General features: G+C 47.7%; 1 protein-coding gene across 7 annotated transcripts in view; it reads left to right on the forward strand.

Annotated features, from left to right (window-relative positions):
• TLN2 (talin 2) overlaps positions 1 to 19,299 on the forward strand; it is a 426,489-nt gene that overhangs the window by 368,575 nt on the left and 38,615 nt on the right. For all 7 annotated transcript variants that reach the window (XM_072808970.1, XM_072808976.1, XM_072808972.1 and 4 more), the window contains 6 exons: positions 5,238 to 5,384; positions 11,382 to 11,548; positions 12,431 to 12,614; positions 15,922 to 16,047; positions 16,254 to 16,370; positions 18,661 to 18,846. In XM_072808970.1, the coding sequence (XP_072665071.1) occupies positions 5,238 to 5,384; positions 11,382 to 11,548; positions 12,431 to 12,614; positions 15,922 to 16,047; positions 16,254 to 16,370; positions 18,661 to 18,846 (927 nt within the window). The remainder of the gene's footprint in view (positions 1 to 5,237; positions 5,385 to 11,381; positions 11,549 to 12,430; positions 12,615 to 15,921; positions 16,048 to 16,253; positions 16,371 to 18,660; positions 18,847 to 19,299) is intronic.

Raw genomic sequence — 19,299 nt, forward strand, 5'->3', positions numbered from 1 at the left:
AGACAGATATTTAGGAGAAAACTGAGAAGGTTGGGGAGATCCCTAAAGCAATGTAGTTTTTTATTCCAAGACTGTGGAATTAGTTTTCTATCCAAGAGGGCCCCACATCACAGCATGTGAAAGTATTTCTGTCCAGGGCAAATAAGAAGCTGCTCCCTTGCTGCAGTCCTGCAGGCTGCTCTACCGAGTCAGCATTCTGGTCTTTTCCAGAATGTGACAATTACAGGAGAGGCACTAGCTCTGCCCTCTGAACATCAAGCAGGAGCTTTATCTGCTGCTTTTGCCATGGAGAACTCAAACCCCCCTTAACATCATTGTGAAAACTACTTTCTTCAGGAAAGTTTAAAACCCTTAGGCAACTGCACAATCTAAAATCACTGTTCTTCTTTTAAAAAGAGGGAAATGTAGATCCTGTGAGCCATAAGGGCTAAATATAAATGCTGGGGGGAAAGATCTAGTGACTACAGCTTTGTCTCCAAGGGAACTCTACTGTGACCACTTGTAATACTGCATGTCTTCAAAGCTGGCAGGACTATTTGTCAAGAGCCTGTGGCAAAAACCACAGCCTTTTCCCAAAAATGAGATGGGTGTCTACACTAGAATTCTCTAAAACTTTCCGCTCCAAGACACACTTTTTGTAGGTGGCAAGTGATGGCCTGTTTTTGTTGTGCACTCGTGGTTCTTTCCTTTTTTTTTTTTTTTTTTTTCCAAAGGAGAAATGTAAAGCCCGTCAGCCAGCGTCCACTATTGCCTGTTCAGTATTCATACACTCTCCAGGCAAATGATATTTGACCGGGTTTCAGATGTGATTGTTTTGAGAGCCTGAGAAAAATTTGTACGTTTTGTTTAGTTTGCAGCAGTAAAGACAATCTGAATTTCTGAGACCTCCTCCAGTTGAAACTTGATGCAAAACTTCATAAAGGCCAGACTTGCAATTTCCCCCCAAGGCATAAAACCAGGAGACGATGCCCATTTTACTTTTATTTGGGCAAGAAGGGAGTTGAGGGTTTTTCTTGATGCTCGAGTCATGCTTTGCTGCAGTCACCAATTTAAAACCCCAAGTCGAATGTCTCTGAGCAACATTCCTTTATAATACACACTGGTGGTAAGTCCAGTCACCCTGGGGGCTGGTCAGATTTGCTGAGAAACTTAGTGTCACTTTGAGAAGTTCTTGTTGGTTTTTTTTTTTTGTTTTTTTTTGAGAAGTTCTTGTTTTTAAAGCCTTTACCTTTTCATTGGCAGACTTAAAAATGCATTCCCTTTCTCAGATGTTCCTCCAGCAGTATAGAATGTTCTGGGAAGTTGCAGTAGAGTGTGTTGCTTGTGTTGTCCCCTTTAAGCGCCTCCCCTTAGCTAGCCCATGTACCCATGATAAAGAATAATAGAGATGTTCAAGTCCATACAACGCATCAGGTCCGTGCTGGGTGCTAGCCCATTACCCTCACAGCCGTACGATCCTTTTTCTTCCCCATTTCCCAGGTTAGCAAACTGAGGCTCAGGAAGTTTAAACTGTCCAAGGCCACCCAGCTACAAGAGTCAGTGTGGAAGCCACTTGAAATAACTTTCTGGAATAAGTGAAGTTTCGAGTGAGTAAATAAGGAAACATAGCAACATCAGGATTCAAACCCAGGGCATCACAGACTGTGCTGCTTTTTCCTCAGCAGGCTGCCTCTCGTCACAGCAGTGAACGTTCACCTGGCACTTTCTACTTTGAGATGTGTTCACATATAACCTTTCACTTGGTCCATCAGCCCTGGGTCGTAGGGCAGGTTCTGTCCCATTTCATAGATGAAGGAACAGAGGAGGTTAGCCAGCTCACCCAGGGAGTTGGTGGCCAGGAAGGGGGCTGGGCCAGCAGTAGGACCCATGGGCCTTTCTGCTGCCGGTGCTGCCCCTGTGGGTGAAGGGCTGAGAGCAGAGGTGGGGCTGGCATCCTGAGATCCCGCCCCTGCCTGTTGTGTTCGCCCCTCTTAGTGAAAATAAGTGAAGCCTGTTTCAACATGCCCTTCATGATGCCCTCCCATGTGGCTGTCCTGATAGGACTGCACAGCCAAGCACATAGGAGGGTTGCATAGCCAAACCTCATGGAGGCCTCCGGGCACCAAGAAGGTAATTGTGTGATTACCTTCTGGCACAGGCTCGACACCAGGACCAAGCCCTGGGTTGGCCAAGAACCCCAAAGGCTTTGTACAACTGTTGCTTTATCTTAGGCTTATACCCTTGTTTGCTGGTGCTAATCTTTGTGCTTCCTAATTGGAATCTCCTCCATAATGACCACTGTCCCAGCTCCACAAGCATTTATAGGATCCTTTGCTGCGTGCATGGTGTCCCCTCCAAGGAAGGGGCTGAGCACCAGGATGTTGAGGTGTTTTTCATAGCAAGGCCTCTTGCAAGGGGGCTGAGAAGTTTGAGGATGTCATGGAGGATGTCCTGTCTGCCCATAGGTTTCAGGCTTGAGACCTGGCGGCAGCAGGTCCCTTCTCCCTTGCACCTCCAGATGAGAGTGATTTAAGAGGCCTGTGCTTACCCCAGTGCCCACCATTGCGCAGACAGGAAGTCCAGGTGTGGTTCCAAGCAGGGAGCAGAAGTGGGACACAGAGAATGTTCTCAGCCTGGTCCTTCCTAGCACAGGGGTTTCCCACCTTATTCTTCAGAGCCCTGACCCAGGGAGGCGCTTTGGAAGTTCTGCACATTTGACTCAAGGCTCACTTTTTTAAACAACTCTTTCTGAAACTATTAGGGAAATCTGTGTGTGTTTTTTAATAAACTCTGGGCTGAGCCACATAGTAAGCCATTGGGAGCCTACTGGCACCTTACCATGAACCCCTGGGTGGTTTTATGTAGACCTCAGGCTGATAAGCTGCTCTCTGCTACGGTCAGAGGGCTACAGGAAAGCTGCTCTTGTTTGCTTTATACACAGAACAGGATTTTCTCAACACTGCAGCCAAAGCAAAATACAGAAACGAGTCAGTGGCTAAGGCTCTATAAGTCTTGTGAACCCAACTTTTTTTTTTTTAATTTTTTAATTTTTATTTATTTATGATAGTCACAGAGAGAGAGAGAGAGAGAGAGAGAGAGAGAGAGAGAGGGGCAGAGACATAGGCAGAGGGAGAAGCAGGCTCCATGCACCGGGAGCCTGATGTGGGATTCAATCCTGAGTCTCCAGGATCGTGCCCTGGGCCAAAGGCAGGCGCCAAACCGCTGTGCCACCCAGGGATCCCTGAACCCAACTTTTAAACTTTGATTCACATAGTCTCATTGACTGTTTATGGAGCCAATGATGTAAATTTTAGCTCATAGAAGAAGGGTATACTAATAACAAATTATATCAATTTTACATGTTGCATTTCCATGAGAGATTTGGTGATGGGAGAGTAGAGGGTGGTACTGATGCTAAGTGGTGAAAAAATGAAGTTAGTAAACAGTGATCTGATGGGTGGAACGCTGTGCTGGTAGGAGCAACCTGGGTTCTCATCTGGCTTTGCCAGGCACTGGCTGTGTGATCTTGGGCCAATCACATCACTTCTCTGAGCCTGCACCATTTCTTCATCTATCAGTGAGGAGGTTGAACTAGTGAGGTCACGTTTATTTTGAAATTCTGTTTCTTCCTCTCAGTGCCCCGTACCTGGCTTTCCCAGCAATGCCTGCCATTTAGAGACCTATCTATGGTCATCTTGACATGCAACCCTTGCCTGTGGATTAGCTCTGACCCTCAAGTGTGTGGAGTTAAAGTACATGGATCTGAAAAGCCTTAATAGCCAGGTTTAGTTTTCAGCCTTCATGGAGCATCCCCCTGCTTCAACTTGTGTTTAAGCCTTGTGTTTAAGCCAGCAGACATGCCCAACAAATAGCTACATTTTGTGCTGATGGGTGGCTGAACTGGAGTGCCTTTCCCCTCCTCAGTGGTGGGCTGGTTTGCAGAGCTGCCAGCTTGTATGATCCTCGTGTTGTATTCCACATGGAGGTGGTCCACAAGCAGTCCTCCCTGATTGTGAAGCTTGGGCAGCACCCCAAAACAGGCAAAGCTCCACCTTCTGAACCAGGAAAATTTTCTTTTAAGTGAATTTAAGCATCCTTTGGGCCTTGGGGAATTACTTTTTTTCACTAAAGTATTAGGTGTTTCAATAACAGAGCTAACATTTGCAGCGCCTTTCACTACCCCAAGACTGCCCTGCCTTGAACTCAAATCAGATGATGCTGGAAGATAGCACCTAAGCAATTTAGATCTCCCAGCTTTTACTCAACATACCTGAGATCTTAGTAGCTGTTCTTGGTATTTACTGGAAGGAGAAGCCACAGCTTCTTGCTATCATGGAGTCTTAGGAAATAACATTTACTAACTTAAAGCTTAAGGTGTTTTTTTAGTTGCTTACCTGGGCTGGAGGGCAGTTTATTTATGGCAGCCGTATTGATCAAACCAAAATGAAAATTAATGTGAAACAGCAAAAGGAATGCAAACTTTGGGAAGGTGGAATTTATTATGCCTTAAAGAGACAGCTGGCAGCCGATCCATAGTGGAGCTCATTTGGGTTCTTTTAGGCAAAATACCTTTTATAATCACACACCCCAGGGGTCATTAAAAGAATGCGTGCCTGCTGAGCCTTTAGCTCTAAAACTGTAGCTTTTTAAGGAAAACTTAACCTGGCCTGATAGGAAGGCTGGGCCCAGCATGCTGGCCCTCACCACGGGACACAGCTGAAGAAGGGGGTGTTATTATAAACATAACAATTTTGCAGGAATCTGAATGTTTTATGCTGCTTACAAAAGCTTTATGTTTTCAACTTCTAATTACTCTAGGGCTGGGTGCAGAAAAAAATGAAAGTAAATGCAATCCCTGCTTCGAAGAGGCCCTGACACACAGTAGGGACTCAATAAATGCATGAATGAATAATAATTATCCCTCCCCACCCCCAGTTCATCTAACTACCATTTCTGTCAGGTGGCTCCGGATACAAGTAAACAATATACCAGGAAAAGTAACAAATATCAGAAAGGCATTAGGCTAGGATGATGAGACACAGGCTTGCTTCCTGGGGACTCTGGGCATTTTACAGGCTCTAAAAAGGGAAGTCAAATCAACCAAATTCCATACTCCAGCAAGCACAGACTCCCAAGAGCAGTGGGATTTTCCTAGCCAGGCTCCCATAGGACGTGGAGAAAATTTTCCACACAGGGGAGACCTCAATGGTAAGAATCCATCATGCTTCTCCCTCCCCACCCTGGGCTTGCCTCCACAGATCGGCTTCCAGATTCGCACTCGTGTGCAAGACCTGGGCCACGGCTGTATCTTCCTGGTGCAGAAGGCGGGGGCGCTCCAGATATGCCCCACAGACAGCTACACCAAAAGGGAGCTCATCGAGTGTGCCCGCGCAGTCACAGAGAAGGTAAGGAGCAGCCCCAGGGCAGGGACAGAAGCAGGAAGCCAATCCCAAATGGATCCAGTCGGGTCTGGTGGTCTCCTCCCTCACGCAGGGATTCCCCAGGGAGGGGGCACCTCAGGGGGCTGGGGTAATTCAGAACATGAGAGGGACCATCCCATAAAAGTCAGGGCCCTGGTTTGTGGTACACCTCCTTGGTGGACTTTCCTGCAGACAGACTGGACAGGACTGGAATCAAGGTCACATGAGCACCAGGAGCCCCTCCTTGCTACCCCTTATGACACTAGTCCCCTGAGCTTCCTTCTCAGGGAAGCTCCCAGTTCCTGGGAACTAAGAAGGGCCTGAAGTTCTGTTGGTGTAATAACCTTCCTCCCAGAACAGACTGTGAAGTGGGGGAGGACTTCTGCCCGAAGTCACACGGCAGGCACCTTGGTTAAAAGAGCAGGGACAGGCTGGAGGTTGCTGATCTCTAGCAGCAACTGTTGGAGAGAATCCCACAGTGTTGTGCGTGGGGTCTAGGGGTTCAACTGACTTCACCCTTCCTAGCCTCGATGCCCTCATCTGCAGAATGAGCACAGAGAAATACAATGCCTGGCCCCTGGGGTGTGAGAATGAAATGTGGTGATGTGTGTAAAAGTGCTTGGCACAGTGCCAGACTGTGTATTATATAGATCCTAGCTGCTGTTCTCTGTAAACCATCTCTGACACTCTTCTCCCACGGGGTTCCCTGCTGGAGAAAGCCAGTTCTCGTCGTCCCTTGATTCCCATGGCTGCCTTACACTCCCCACCCTCACCCCCTGAAGTGTACTCCTCTCCTGCTTTGCTTAGTTCCCCGAGTCCTTTTTCAGGACCACTGTTGTGCAGGCAGCTCGGAGTGCAGGCTGAAGCCTCTGTGCTTTGCTGGCTTTTCCCTCCCTTCACTCAGGTTCCCAGGACATAGAGCCCTTCCCTGTTTAGAAGCTGGCAACAGGGGTCCCCTCACCTGGCAGCTGCCTTACAGACGCTGCTCTATATGTGATCCCTCGCCAAAGCTGAGCGACGTCTGGCCATCTCCACGGCCCACAGGACCGCCCAGGCCTCCTTGGGACAGCACAGGAGGACGAAATCAATCTCTCCGCTGGAGGAATCTCTCCATCCTTTCAAAGCCCTTCCTTGTTGTTGAAGTTACCCTGGCCAAGTTCCCCTGTGGAAGACCTCAGAGCTGGCACCCAAAGGAGGGGAGGCGGGGGGTCCAGGCTGTATGGTGTTGGCCAGTGGGACCAAGCAACATGATCCCCCTGAGCTGTTCTCAGTCTTCCTGCCTGTCCCAGCAGATGGTCCCTGACGTAGGACACTTGGAGGTGGCTCACAGGCAGGGAATCGGGCTGGCCAGACTCAACCATTTCAGTGTTTTCTTGCTACGTGCTCCTGTCCTCTCATCTCTACCTGGTGTGTCTTACATGGCTTGTTTGTGTCTATAACTTCCCACCATCCGTGATCCCCTTGACATGTTCACCTTTGTGTCCTCATCCCCTAGGGCCTAGTCGCTGCTCAGTACACTGACTTGCATGCCTTTTGTAGCAGGCAGGACACTGTTTCTGAATTAATTCTCTTTCTTCCAGTCTGGCTCAGAACGTTCCTCCCAGATTCATGATTACTTGTCTTGGCCTTTGTCACCTGTCCTCTGGGAATTCTTTCCAGAAACTGGATACTTCATTCCCAGGCCAGCTCTGTACCATCCCGACTCTTCCTGGTGGGACATAGTGGCATTTAACTCTGGGAAGGAGGATCAGGCAAATGAGGAAGAGGAACCAATCCTTGTGGGCTAGTCTTGAGACATAGCAGGTGCTCAGGAGGTGGGCGCTCTGCCCGGCCTGCTAGGCTGTGTCCACCACCTCTGCTGAGATCTGAGCAGCACAGGAAGAAGAGAACATACAAACCATGTGCCTCTCACTGAGGCTGTAACTCCTCATCCTGGTCAGTGTGTTTTTAAACAGTGCATTCAAGAAGTATTTTCAGACTCTTTGGCCAGCCATAGTCAAGAATGGTGGGTGTGTGCACACACAGATGAATATGACAGCTCCAGACTGTCTCCAGACTCAGTCTCCAGTCACTAGCCAGAAGCATGCTGTTTTAACCCATGCTAAATGGGCTGTCCTGAGGGCAGGGACAGTGCTGTGGAACCCTCAGGAAGCACAGCTGTGTTTCTGGATGAGGACAGTGGAGACTTTGAGCCGGCTTTTGCAGGATGAGCAGGTTGGTGGCTGGGGAACAGGCAGGGGCAGACTGCAAGAGAGGAGGGGGATATTTGGGGAAGTAAGGAGTTGGTTGATGTGGCAAGAGTGTGGTGGGAGGCCAGAGAAGTTGAACTGGTTGTGCAGGGAGCTCATTTTCCCTTGACAGCAGGGGAAAATTGTACCCACAGGTGTGGTGGAGTTAGCTTTGTGTTATAGGAAGTGTCTCTAGGAACAGTGAGGGTGTTCTGGAGGAGGTGATGGGTGGCAGGTGGCAGAAAAGGGTTTCTAGGGGATCCCTGGGTGGCTCAGCGGTTTAGCGCCTGGTCCCGGATCGAGTCCCACGTCGGGCTCCCGGCATGGAGCCTGCTTCTCCCTCCTCCTGTGTTTCTGCGCCTCGCTCTCGCTCTCGCTCTCTATCATGAATAAATAAATAAATAATTTAAAAAAAAAAAAAAGGAAAGGGTTTCTAGCGTGGAAGTCACTGAAGTGAATACAGTCAACTTGCTGGACTCTCAGGTCACTCAAATTATTATTTAGTGCCTGGTGATAGCTCAAGGGAGTGTTAGGGTAGAGAGGTGACATACACAGGTACACTCTGGGCTCTAGCCATGATAGGGTCCACCCTGAAGAATTTCCAGTCAAGAAGCAATCAAGGACAGGAATGATGAGTAGTCACAGAAGGCTGTTCTAGAGAAAATCTGATTAGAGGGGGCAGAGATGGCCACGCCTTTCACAGAAGCCAAAACCTCTCTGTGATCTCAGGAACGTAATCCTATTAAAAGTATCTGCTCTTGGGGATCCCTGGGTGGCTCAGCAGTTTAGCACCTGCCTTTTGCTCAGGGCATGATCCTGGAATCCCAGGATCGAGTCCCACATTGGGCTCCCTGTGGGAAGCCTGCTTCTCTCTCTCTCTGCCTGTGTCTCTGCCTCTCTCTCTGTCTCTCATGAATAATAAATAAAATCTTAAAAAAAAATAAAAAAGTATCTGCTCTCTACTGATCACTTACTTTATGCAGTGCTAGAGAGCTGATAAACATCCCTCCCCCCCATTATTCCTCCCAACAACCCTGATAGGCAAGAAATAATATCCCCATATTATAGATGAGAAAACTAAGGTCAAACAGCTTGCCCAAAGTTGTTTAGCCAGCAAATGATAATGCTGGTACTCAGCCTGACATATTGACACCAAAATATGTGTTAACCCATCAGCTGTATTGAGTCCCTGAGAGAAAATTCACTTTTGGTTAGCTTTTCACTTTTTTCCCCTGGTTTTGATATCTAATTGGCAAACTGTATTAAGTTTAGCATCTACTGCGTGATAATTTCCTTTCGTGTTACTACACCTGGTTACCACAATAAGTTAACATCCATCATCTCACGTAGATACAAAATACATATATATATTTGTTCCTGATGATGAGCTCTTAGGATTTACTCTTAACACTGCTGTGTGACATATATGAAAGTTAATTGTAGTCACCATGTTGTACACTATATCCCTAGTACTTATTTTGTAACAAAGTTTATGTTTTAAACTTTGATCCACACCTTCCCTCCCACCAGAAAACTGATCCCTTTTTCTATGAGATTAGTTGGTTAAGTTTTGTTTTCTCCTGTTTTGTTTTTAATTTTTGTTCGATGCACTCAAATAGAAAAGTTCAGCCATTTCTCCTAACTCCCATCCCCTGCCTCTGGCAACTGCCAGTCTGTTCTCTGTATCCATGAGCTTGGGTTTTTTGTTGTTGTTGTTGTTGTTTTTTTTTTAGGATCCGCATATGACAGAGATCACATAGCATTTCTTTCTCTGACTTCCTTCACTTAGCATAATGGCCTCCAGCTCCATCCATGTTGCTGCAAATGGCAAAATTTCATTCTTCTTAAGGCTGAATAATATCCTACTGGATAATCCATACCATATTTTCTTTTATCTATTCATTTATCATTGGACATTTAGGTTGCTTCTACTGATTAGTTTTTGTAAGTGATGCTGCAGTGAACAGAGAGGTACAGATCTTTTTGAGTTAGAATTTGTCTTCAAATACGTACCCAATACTACAATTGGGTAGTTCTATTGGTAATTTTTTAAGGAACCCCCATGTTGTTTTCCCTAGTGGCCGTGCCAGTTTACATTCCCACCAATAGCACATGAGGGCTCCCTTTCCACTGCATCCTTGCCACACTTGCTATTACTTGTCTTTTTGATGATAGCCATGCCAGCAGGTGTGAAACGATACCTCATTGTGGTTTTGATTTGCGTTTTCTTGATATTTAATGACGTTGATCATCTTTTCATGTTCCTGTTGACCATCTATTTGTCTTCTTTGGAAAAATGTCTATTCAGATCTTCTGCCCAGTTTTAATTGGATTGTTGTGTTTTGTTTTGTTTTTACATATAGCTGTGTTATTTTCCCAACATCATTTATTCAAGAGACTGTCCTTTCTCCTGTGTCCATGGCTCCTTTGTCATAAATTAATTGACTCCATATGCTTGGGTTTATTTCTGAGCTCTCTGTTCTGTTGATCTATGTGTCTGTTTTTATGCCAGTGCCATACTGTTTTGATTACTCTAGGTTTGTAATACAGTTTTAAATCAGGGAACGTGAGACCACCAACTTTGTTTTTCTTTCTCAAGATTGTTTTGGCTCATCAGGGTCTTTAGTTGTTTTATAGAAATTTCAGTATTGTACTTCTATGAAAAATGCCATTGGAATTTTGATGGGGATTGTGTTGAATCTGTAGCTAGCTTTCTGTAGTATGGACTTCTAACAATATTGATCCTTCCTGTCTGTGAGCGTGGAATATCTTTCCATTTATTTGTGCCTTCCTCAACTTCTTTTTTTAATGTCTTATAGTCCTCCATTTGGAATCTCTCCCCCCACCCCCACCTTGGTTAAGGGTATTCCCAGGTGTCTTATTCTTCTTGAAGCAATTGTATAAATGGGATTGTCTTCTTCATTTCTCTTTCTGATAATTCAGTATTCACTATAGAAACACAACAGATTTTTGTGTATTGATTTTGTATTCATCAACTTTACAGAAGTGATTATTTCCTGACAGTTTTTGATGGAGTATTCAGGGTTTTCTATATATATTATGTCATCTGCAAAGAGTGACGGTTTTACTTCTTTTCTAATTTGGATGCATTTTCTTTCTTTTAACTGCCTGATTGTTCTGACTAGAGCTTCCAATATTCTGTTGAAAAAGGTGGCAAGGGTGGGGATCTTTGTCTTGTTCCTAATCCCAGAGGAAAGGCTTTGAGCTTTTTACCATTGAGTATAGTGGTAGCTGCAGGTTTGTCATATGGAGCCTTAATTACATTGAGACATGTTCCCTCTTTACCCACTTTGTTGAAAGCTTTTATTATCAGTGGGTATTGAATTTTGTCAAATGCTTTTTCTATATCTGTTGAAATGACCATAAGATTTTTATTCTTTATTAATGTATCACACTGGCTGATATGTGCATGTGGAATCATCCTTGCATCCCTGGTGTGTTGTGTATGATCCTTTTAAATGTATTCTTGAATTCAGCCCACTAATATTTTGTTGAGGATTTTTGTACTATGTTCATCAAGCATACTGGCCTATAATTTTCTTTTCTTATGGCATCCTTGTCTGGTTTTGGTATCAGTGTAATTTTGGCTTTATAAATGAGTTTAGAAGAACTCCCTCTTTTTCTATTTTTTGAGTGGCTTTCCCCCCCACCCCCCCAGTGATATATGAATCTGAAAACCTTTGGGTTACATGTTCTCCATTCCCCCATTCACCCTGACATTCCCTATCTATAGGTGTCCTTGGTGCTATCAGCTCTCCAGGCTGGGAACAAGGGGACTCAGGCATGTATCACAGCCGCCACTGCTGTGTCTGGGATTATTGCCGACCTGGACACCACCATCATGTTTGCAACCGCGGGGACCCTGAATGCAGAGAATAACGAGACCTTTGCAGACCACAGGTATGGGAGTGGAGGTCATCCTGGGGGCTTCTGGATGAGGAGAGATTCAGGCTGGCCTGATGGGACTTTGGAGTCTACCCAGGAGCCAGAAATGTGGTTAACCATTTTGATTTCAATAAGATGCTCAAGGAGAGAAAGTGAACCACATAATCAAAACAAGCCCCTTTGCCAACTGTAAACACATAGTTATGTTCCAGCTTTGTGCCTTTGGCAGCCTGAATCCAGCCTGCTCCGGCAGAGGACAGCTTTTTATCTTCTACTTTCCAAGCTAGAGAGACGTGGCTCTGATTTGCCTCCAGCCCCTGTGGGAGTGGGAGTGGCCAGTACAGGCCCATTTAGCTTTGACATAAATGGAGAGTGGGGTTCTGAGCCTGCTGGCTCTTCAGGCCCTGCTCCTGGAGGCTGGTGCTGGAGAGCCCTCCCCATAGCCTTGCCGTGTGTCTGGTACCTTTCTTTCTCTCTCTTCAGTCCTAGGGCTGGGATAGGAGATTGCTAATGCTGTCACCCATTCTAGGATGTGGACCCTTGGGTGTGCACCCAAGGTGATGACCCACAGGCCCTCACAGCTGCCCATAACTGTGAAGTATTTGGGGGGAACTACAGGAAAGGAGTTGAGTTCTGCAGGGTTGGGAGGAGAGGGCCAGAATGATGGGCCTGAATCTTTCACTGAAGTTTTATTGTTAATTAACTATGTGGGTATGGGGCTGACTTTCCTTGCCTCTTCGCACTTTCCTACACAGTGAGCACGCTGATAAGGAAGGGGAAATCTGTCCTCTCTGTTCTTCAAAGCCCTTTAACAAAAAATCCCATAGGAAGGATTTCTTTGCTTCCTAACTACCAGTAGACAAGCTCTGCCCTTTGTCTCCCTTCCTGCCTTCTCAGGGAGAACATCCTGAAGACAGCCAAAGCCTTGGTGGAAGATACGAAGCTGCTGGTGTCAGGGGCTGCGTCCACACCAGACAAGCTGGCCCAGGCGGCCCAGTCATCAGCAGCCACCATCACCCAGCTCGCTGAGGTGGTCAAGCTGGGGGCTGCCAGCCTGGGCTCTGATGACCCCGAGACACAGGTATGGGTGGGCCTAGGGACACAGATCACCCTCACATTCCTGTAGACAGACACTGTGCTGCAGCAGGCCTCAGAAGAGGCCAAAGGCACAATAGAAACCCCAGAAATAAACAGTAGGTGCGGGGGTGGCCTGGGGTCTGGAGTCTGGTAGGAAACAGTTATCCGGGCAGGACAGTGGCACAGACTGTGGTGGCAGCCATGGCGGTAGAAATGACTGGTGGACAATTAAGCACAGTGAGTGAGCATTTAGGTATAAGGGAGAGAGAGAGGGCCAGGGTGATTCTACATCTCAAGCAAAGTCAATGAGTAGATAGTGACTCCCTGGTGGGAGAATGGGCTTGGCCGGGAAGGTGAAGGTGAGCTCAGCATGGGACAGTGCCAGAGAGCCATTCAGATAGAACTAGAGAGGGGACATAAGCCTGCACAGGCATGGGGATACGGATGCAGGGGTAGTGGCCATACAGACAGTGACTGCAGCCACAGAAGAGGAAGAGTATGGGTTGAGAGGAAAAGGAGGTTCAAGGCAGAACTGAGGAAGCCACCATTTAAAACCATAGTAAAGAGAAAGAGGTTCCTTGGGAGATTGAGAAGCAGCAGCAACTGGTAGGAGGAAAGCCAGGAGTTCTGATATTAAGAGAGGGGAGAGAAACAGCTACTTGTCAAGAAACTGAAGGTCTGAGAGCTGGCCACTGGCCACCCTAGCAAGCGCTTTTCATGTGGAGTGGCCAGATGAGGGTAAAGGAAGGAAGCCAGCGTGTGTAGACACCTTTTGAGAAGTCTGGCTCTGAAGGGGAAGGGAGAGACGAGCTGGGGGTAGGGTAGGGCTCTGTGCTCCTGTAACCTGGCTTTGGGTTTAGTGGTTTCACCGATGTTACCTTCCCACTCCTTCATCCTCGGCCTGGACCACCAGCTCCTCAGGGACAGCACCCACAGGTTACTGATCTTTGAACGCTAAGCATCCAGTGCAGCTCCAGCACCTAGTGGATGCTCAACAAGGATGTGTCAGCTCCTTTTGAACATAGAGCCAGCCAGGGCCCCCGGTAATAGGCTCTACTCATTCCCAGGGGCAGAACTGAAAAGCCGTCTGCTCTGTCTATCCTAGCACCATCAGATGGCAAAACCTGTTGTCACTGCTTAAACCACACTTGGTTAACTTGTCCATTTGGCCCATGTGGACAAAACCGGACAGGAAGCCGCCTACCATCCAGTGCCCAGGTTGATGACAGTTATTGTTATAGTTAACACAAGGCCACCAGGTTGGCTCCCATGTGGCCATGACCCTTCCCTGCCCAGCGTCCTCCAGAGGAGTAGAGCTCCATGAGGAAATGTTCCACATGTGGCCATTCTACTCCTGCTAGATTTCTCCCTGATAACATCCAGGCTCAGATTGGCTGCCCCCTGGAATTCGAAGCATTCACAGAAATCTCTCCCTGCCCACAATATTGTTCTTACCCCCGTGGAGAAAGGCAAAGCTTGAAAATGCTCAGTGAGATTGGAATCCATACTCTGGGAGCCTGGCTCCACTTTAGGAAGAGTGAGCAGGCTGGGGGAGGATTTAAATCTTTGAATACGAAGAAATGTTTCAAATTATTTAGAGTCTTGACTCCCAGATGCTCTGTTATGTCCTAGAGCCCCAGCTTCTAATGTGACCTCTAGTGGAAAATATCCCCTCACAAAAATGTACCTACTCTCCAGTCACATCCTAGTGACCAGGGACGGGACCGTGCACGCTGGGTGTTGGCAGTAGCCTGGGCTTGCCATCCCCTGCCCTCCACTTGCTTTACCTCCCTGCTGCTGTGATGGCCAGAATCGGGCAGTGTGAAGTGCACACCCATCAGCCCTTCCTCATGAGCCCCATCATGTCCTGACCTGCCCTGTGGGTTCAGAGGTTGCCAGAGGATCCATGTGCCCTGGGCGTGAGAAGGCACAGGACGGAGCTGGAGAAGGTGGGAGGGCCAGAGGCACAGCGTCACTCTGCTGCTCAGATGTCTGGGACATAGGAGTTTCTAATGTACATTATGTAGTCACCCTCACAGCAGTGTGGTGAGATAGGGTTGGTGCTACTAATGCCATTTGTACATGAGGAGCCTGAGCCCTAGAGCATAAGCTAGTATGAAGGTTAAAATCATGACTCTTGGGCTCATGCTGACTAGAGTCTGAATCTCAGCCCCGCTGCTCCCAGGCCCTGGGAATGTGGACAGGAGCATCGTAGCTCCCACCTGGCAGGGCAGTGGTGAGGATAAAGCAAAGTCACGGGAGGCATGCATGGCTCAGGACTGAAACACTGCCCTCAGTAAGAGGAAATTGTTGCTGCTCCAGAAGTAGGGGTTCAGAAGACTTAAACGTGTAAGGTATGTCATGTCATATCATTCCTAAGTATGACTAGTGCTTCAGACCCCAGGTCCTGCACACCGTAAGGATGGCCTGTGGCCTCTGCTCAATTACTAGAGTGTAGCTACCATATTATGTCTATTGTCATTAGGGTGTGCACTTGTCCAGTCATTCTGTGACTTATCGTGAGTGCCTGCGACATGCCAGGCCCTGTCCTGAGTACAAAACACAACAGACAGAAATCCAGGCTGGCCCTCCTAGAGCTTACACCCACATTGGGGGAGAAGATAGTAATTCCACATACTAATAAGTCCTATCCATAAAACAAGACTCGCTGCTAGAATTTCAGGCGGGGGGTGGTCAGGAAAGGTCTCTGAGCACCTGCATTTGTGAGCAGAGACCTGAATGAAGAGAAGAGCTGGGTTCCAGGCAGAGAGGAGCAAACGCAGAGGTTCTGAAGTAGCAATGAGTGGGATTTTCACTGGACACAGACAAGACCCATCTGCCCATCTCATGTGGAGTGAGTCAGAATCCTACAAGCCAGAGCTGGAGGTGCAGGCGGGCTGCCACAGAGGCTCTGCAGGCCAGGGTATGAGGCTAGCATTTGCTTCTCCGTGTTTTTGGTTACCAGCTCAGGGTATAGGTGAGCGGTGCTGGCTCCCAGATGTCTGGTTAGCTGCCTACATCCTTTCTTAGGAGGCTTGTCATCAGAGCTGCCAGCTGGAGCTGTTTGAGCATGCTGAGTATACGTGGGGTCTGTATTCTGGCTCAGTGTCAGTCCTACTGGCTAGGAGTCTCTTGCATAAGCATCTTCAGGGGTGGCTCCTGGAGAATCTTCCTTGCTGCAGCCTTGAGAGCTGCAAAGATAGAGACCTTGCCTCCCAGATGCCCCCACCTGACCCTCAGGCCATATGCTCTCTGGGAGGCCAGTAGGTGACTGCTGGGGCTGCTCACCTGGACTCTCTGCTTTCTTTCAGGTGGTATTGATCAATGCCATCAAAGATGTAGCCAAGGCCCTTTCGGATCTGATTGGCGCTACCAAGGGAGCTGCCAGCAAGCCTGCTGATGACCCCTCCATGTACCAGCTCAAGGGGGCGGCCAAGGTAGAGTGGGACCCCAAGTCAGGGGCAAGTGTGGAAGGGGGAGTGCATAGTGAGAGAAGCATATACAAGAATAACAGAAGCATATGCATCTGAGCTCCTTCCTTACTTAGCAATAGTTTTGCTCATGGAATCAGATCCAGAACAAAAAGGATGGAGCAGACCTCAGTGTGCTCCTCATTTTCTCTCTGCCTCTCCTTCCTATGCAGGTGATGGTGACCAATGTCACCTCCCTCCTCAAGACCGTAAAGGCAGTGGAGGACGAGGCCACCCGAGGTACACGGGCACTTGAGGCCACAATCGAGTACATGAAACAGGAGCTCACGGTAAGGAGCCAGCAGTCACCTCCCTCAGGCCCCCTGTGCAAGAGCTGACACCCAAAACAGATTGCTCTAAGATTCATAGCATCAAGCTCCAGTTTTACCTGGAGCACCTGAGCTAGGGAGGCCCACTCACCTACCTGCTGGTGGCTTTGTATAATTGAGGCCCCAGGCATAACTCACCACGTCAGGGTTTGGCTATGATTGATGTGTAATTAAGAAATTAATTAAAATGTGTCACTTAAGACTATATAGGTTTAATCCCACCAAAATCAGCGCATGAAACAAAAGCATTACAGAAGATGCCTGGGAAAGAGAAAGTGACTATTTGCTCTCACCTTGAGCTTAAATGGTGTGCATACCACGTGGAGCCACACACGGCACCTCTTGATTCCCTTTGCTGTCAGGAACAGCTCACACTGCTGCACCCATACAGATTCGGAGTTGGAGGTTCCCTATTAGAAAAACCTGGATGCCTTTGCCTGAGATACTTCCCTTTCAAATTCAGCATTCTTCTGTTGGTGATCCTTGTGATCTCAGAGAGATCAACCATACGTTCTTTCCTGCCTTGTTCCATGGTTATAGAGTGAGGGTGTCCTGGTGTTCCTGAGATATGGATACTATCCCTGTTCTTTTTATCCCATAATGGTTATGGATTGACTTATCCTAATCCCTAGAAATAGAAGTATGCTGAAAATGAGTGGTTTCAAATGGAGTTTTCTTTCCAATAGGAGGTCTAATCACAGATTCAGTTTCTCTTTTGGGGTGGGGAGTGGAAGTCCTGCCTTGCTGCCAGTTATTCTGCATCTTTAGAGGGTCACCTATGAAGGCCAAAAGCCCATGTGGATCAGCCACAGAAACCAGTGATTCTGTTGGGTTTTGGTGTTGGGGCCTTAGGTTCTCTTGTCCTGTTTTTAACGAACCCAGTCTTGGTTGGTGTTATATTGGATTCTCACACAAAGAAGGAACTAAAAATTGTAGGTGGTGTCCTTAAGCCCTGCCACCTGACACTTACCCACCTGCGTTGGCTCAATGGTTCCTATCAAAAGTCAGAGCCCACATTCTGGTAGGCATGGGTGGGGCTCATGGTGGCAGTGGAGGAATTTGAAATTCAGAGCTCTCCTGGGAAGTTACACATGGTCAACCTAAATAGACCAATGTGGTCTGGCATTGACACAGGTTATGCATTATTTCCACCGACATAGGAAGTTTCCAAAGGAGCATGGGCCACGTGGGCCATATTAGTGTGAAGGGCCCTGTACAGGTCGCCCTCATTCCAGGTTAGCATTCAGGCATGGCCCTGGGCAGCTTGATTGGAGCTGCCCATTTTTAGGGGGGTGGTAATGTTTGACGCTCCTTAACACATGACAGGGATAGGGACACTGGCTGGATTCTTTCCTTTGCCTCAGGAAAAACTAGCTGGCTGAAAGGTGGTTGCCTAGGGCTAAAAACAGAGTGGCCCCAACCAGTTTAGGAGTCCTCCTTGCAGGGGACAGCCTCACAGTGAACGTACAGCCCTGGCACCAGTCACTCAGAGAGACAAGACAGATGGGCTTGAAGCAGAAATGGCTGCCTCGACTCACAGGTGGAATTTTAAAGTGGGATATTCACTTACCATGGTTAATTTATTTCAGCTTCTCTAAAGGGGTGTGTGTGTGTGTGTGTGTGTGTGTGTGTGGTTTTAAATAATTCACAGTGTCACTGTGGCGCGCTTGACACAAACGCCTCTGCACAATTATGCAGTTATATTTGTAAGACAGGCTAAGAATAGAAGAAACCAAATGCTCCGTTTCCCCCCAACCCCACACCTTCTTAAAGAGGAAGAAAGAGGTGAGTCCACAGGGATGTATCCAGGTCCATCCAGCGCAGGAACCAGCCTCAGAACTGCAGAGTTTCTTGGACCTGCTAAAGCACCAGCGGGGAGGGGCAAGAACTGGGAAGCCACCCCACCACCTTCCCCAGGATGGTTTACAAATGCTGAGTGTCTGTCTGCAGATGAACGGTTAGTGCTGTAGACATGTCTCCCTCCCCCTCCCCGGATTGTTAACCATGAACGCTGAGTACAGGTGTACAAAGCTTCTCCGTGCTAGAATCTTGAAAGCAAGAATAATATTACTCAAATTAAATTTCTAATTTCCTGCCTTTTGATGGTTTCTTCCTGTTACTGGCTCAGTTTTCAGACTGTGAGCAGCAGCCCAGTCGGAGAAGATAAATTATTTTTGTCCTTCCTTTTTTTGTTGTTTGTTTTTGTTTGTTTGTTTGTTTGTTTTTCACCTGTTGTATTTCGAACTTTCAGGTGTTCCAGTCCAAAGAAGTACCTGAAAAGACCTCCTCACCTGAAGAATCCATAAGGATGACAAAAGGCATCACCATGGCGACAGCCAAAGCCGTGGCGGCTGGGAACTCATGCAGGCAGGAGGATGTGATTGCCACCGCCAACCTGAGCCGGAAAGCCGTGTCAGATATGTTGACAGCTTGTAAGGTAAAGGCCTTGGAGTTGTTTCGGATGGAGAGAGAAGGCGATGTTGTGCCTGAGTATTTGGTTTGGTGTGGAGGAAGGGAGAGGCTGGCCACACGGAGAAGGGAGCAGCTCGGTACTCTAACTCTGTAATGAAACACATGCTGGAGGGGTACACACACCAGCCCATGGGAAGTGACTCTCTAGAGGAGTTTCGTGTTTCAGAGGGGTTGGCCTTGGCTTGGCCTGCTGACTAACTCTTCTACTTTCCCTCTTCCTAAGTAGACAGGATGCCTCCTCAGGGAGGGTGTAGGGGAGCCACTCTGACAGAGGCAAGGAGGGACCATTCTGTGCCTGGCCCTCTGAACAAAAATCGCCTCCCATTCTTGCCTGTCTCCAGTCCTGCCTCCGTGGGTCAGCATTCTCTGCTGGGAGAGATGCTGCTATAACTGGGTGAGAAAGTGAGTTGGGAGAACA

The sequence above is a fragment of the Canis lupus genome, chromosome 32, assembly GCF_048164855.1.
Source record: "Canis lupus baileyi chromosome 32, mCanLup2.hap1, whole genome shotgun sequence".
Lineage (NCBI taxonomy): Eukaryota > Metazoa > Chordata > Mammalia > Carnivora > Canidae > Canis > Canis lupus.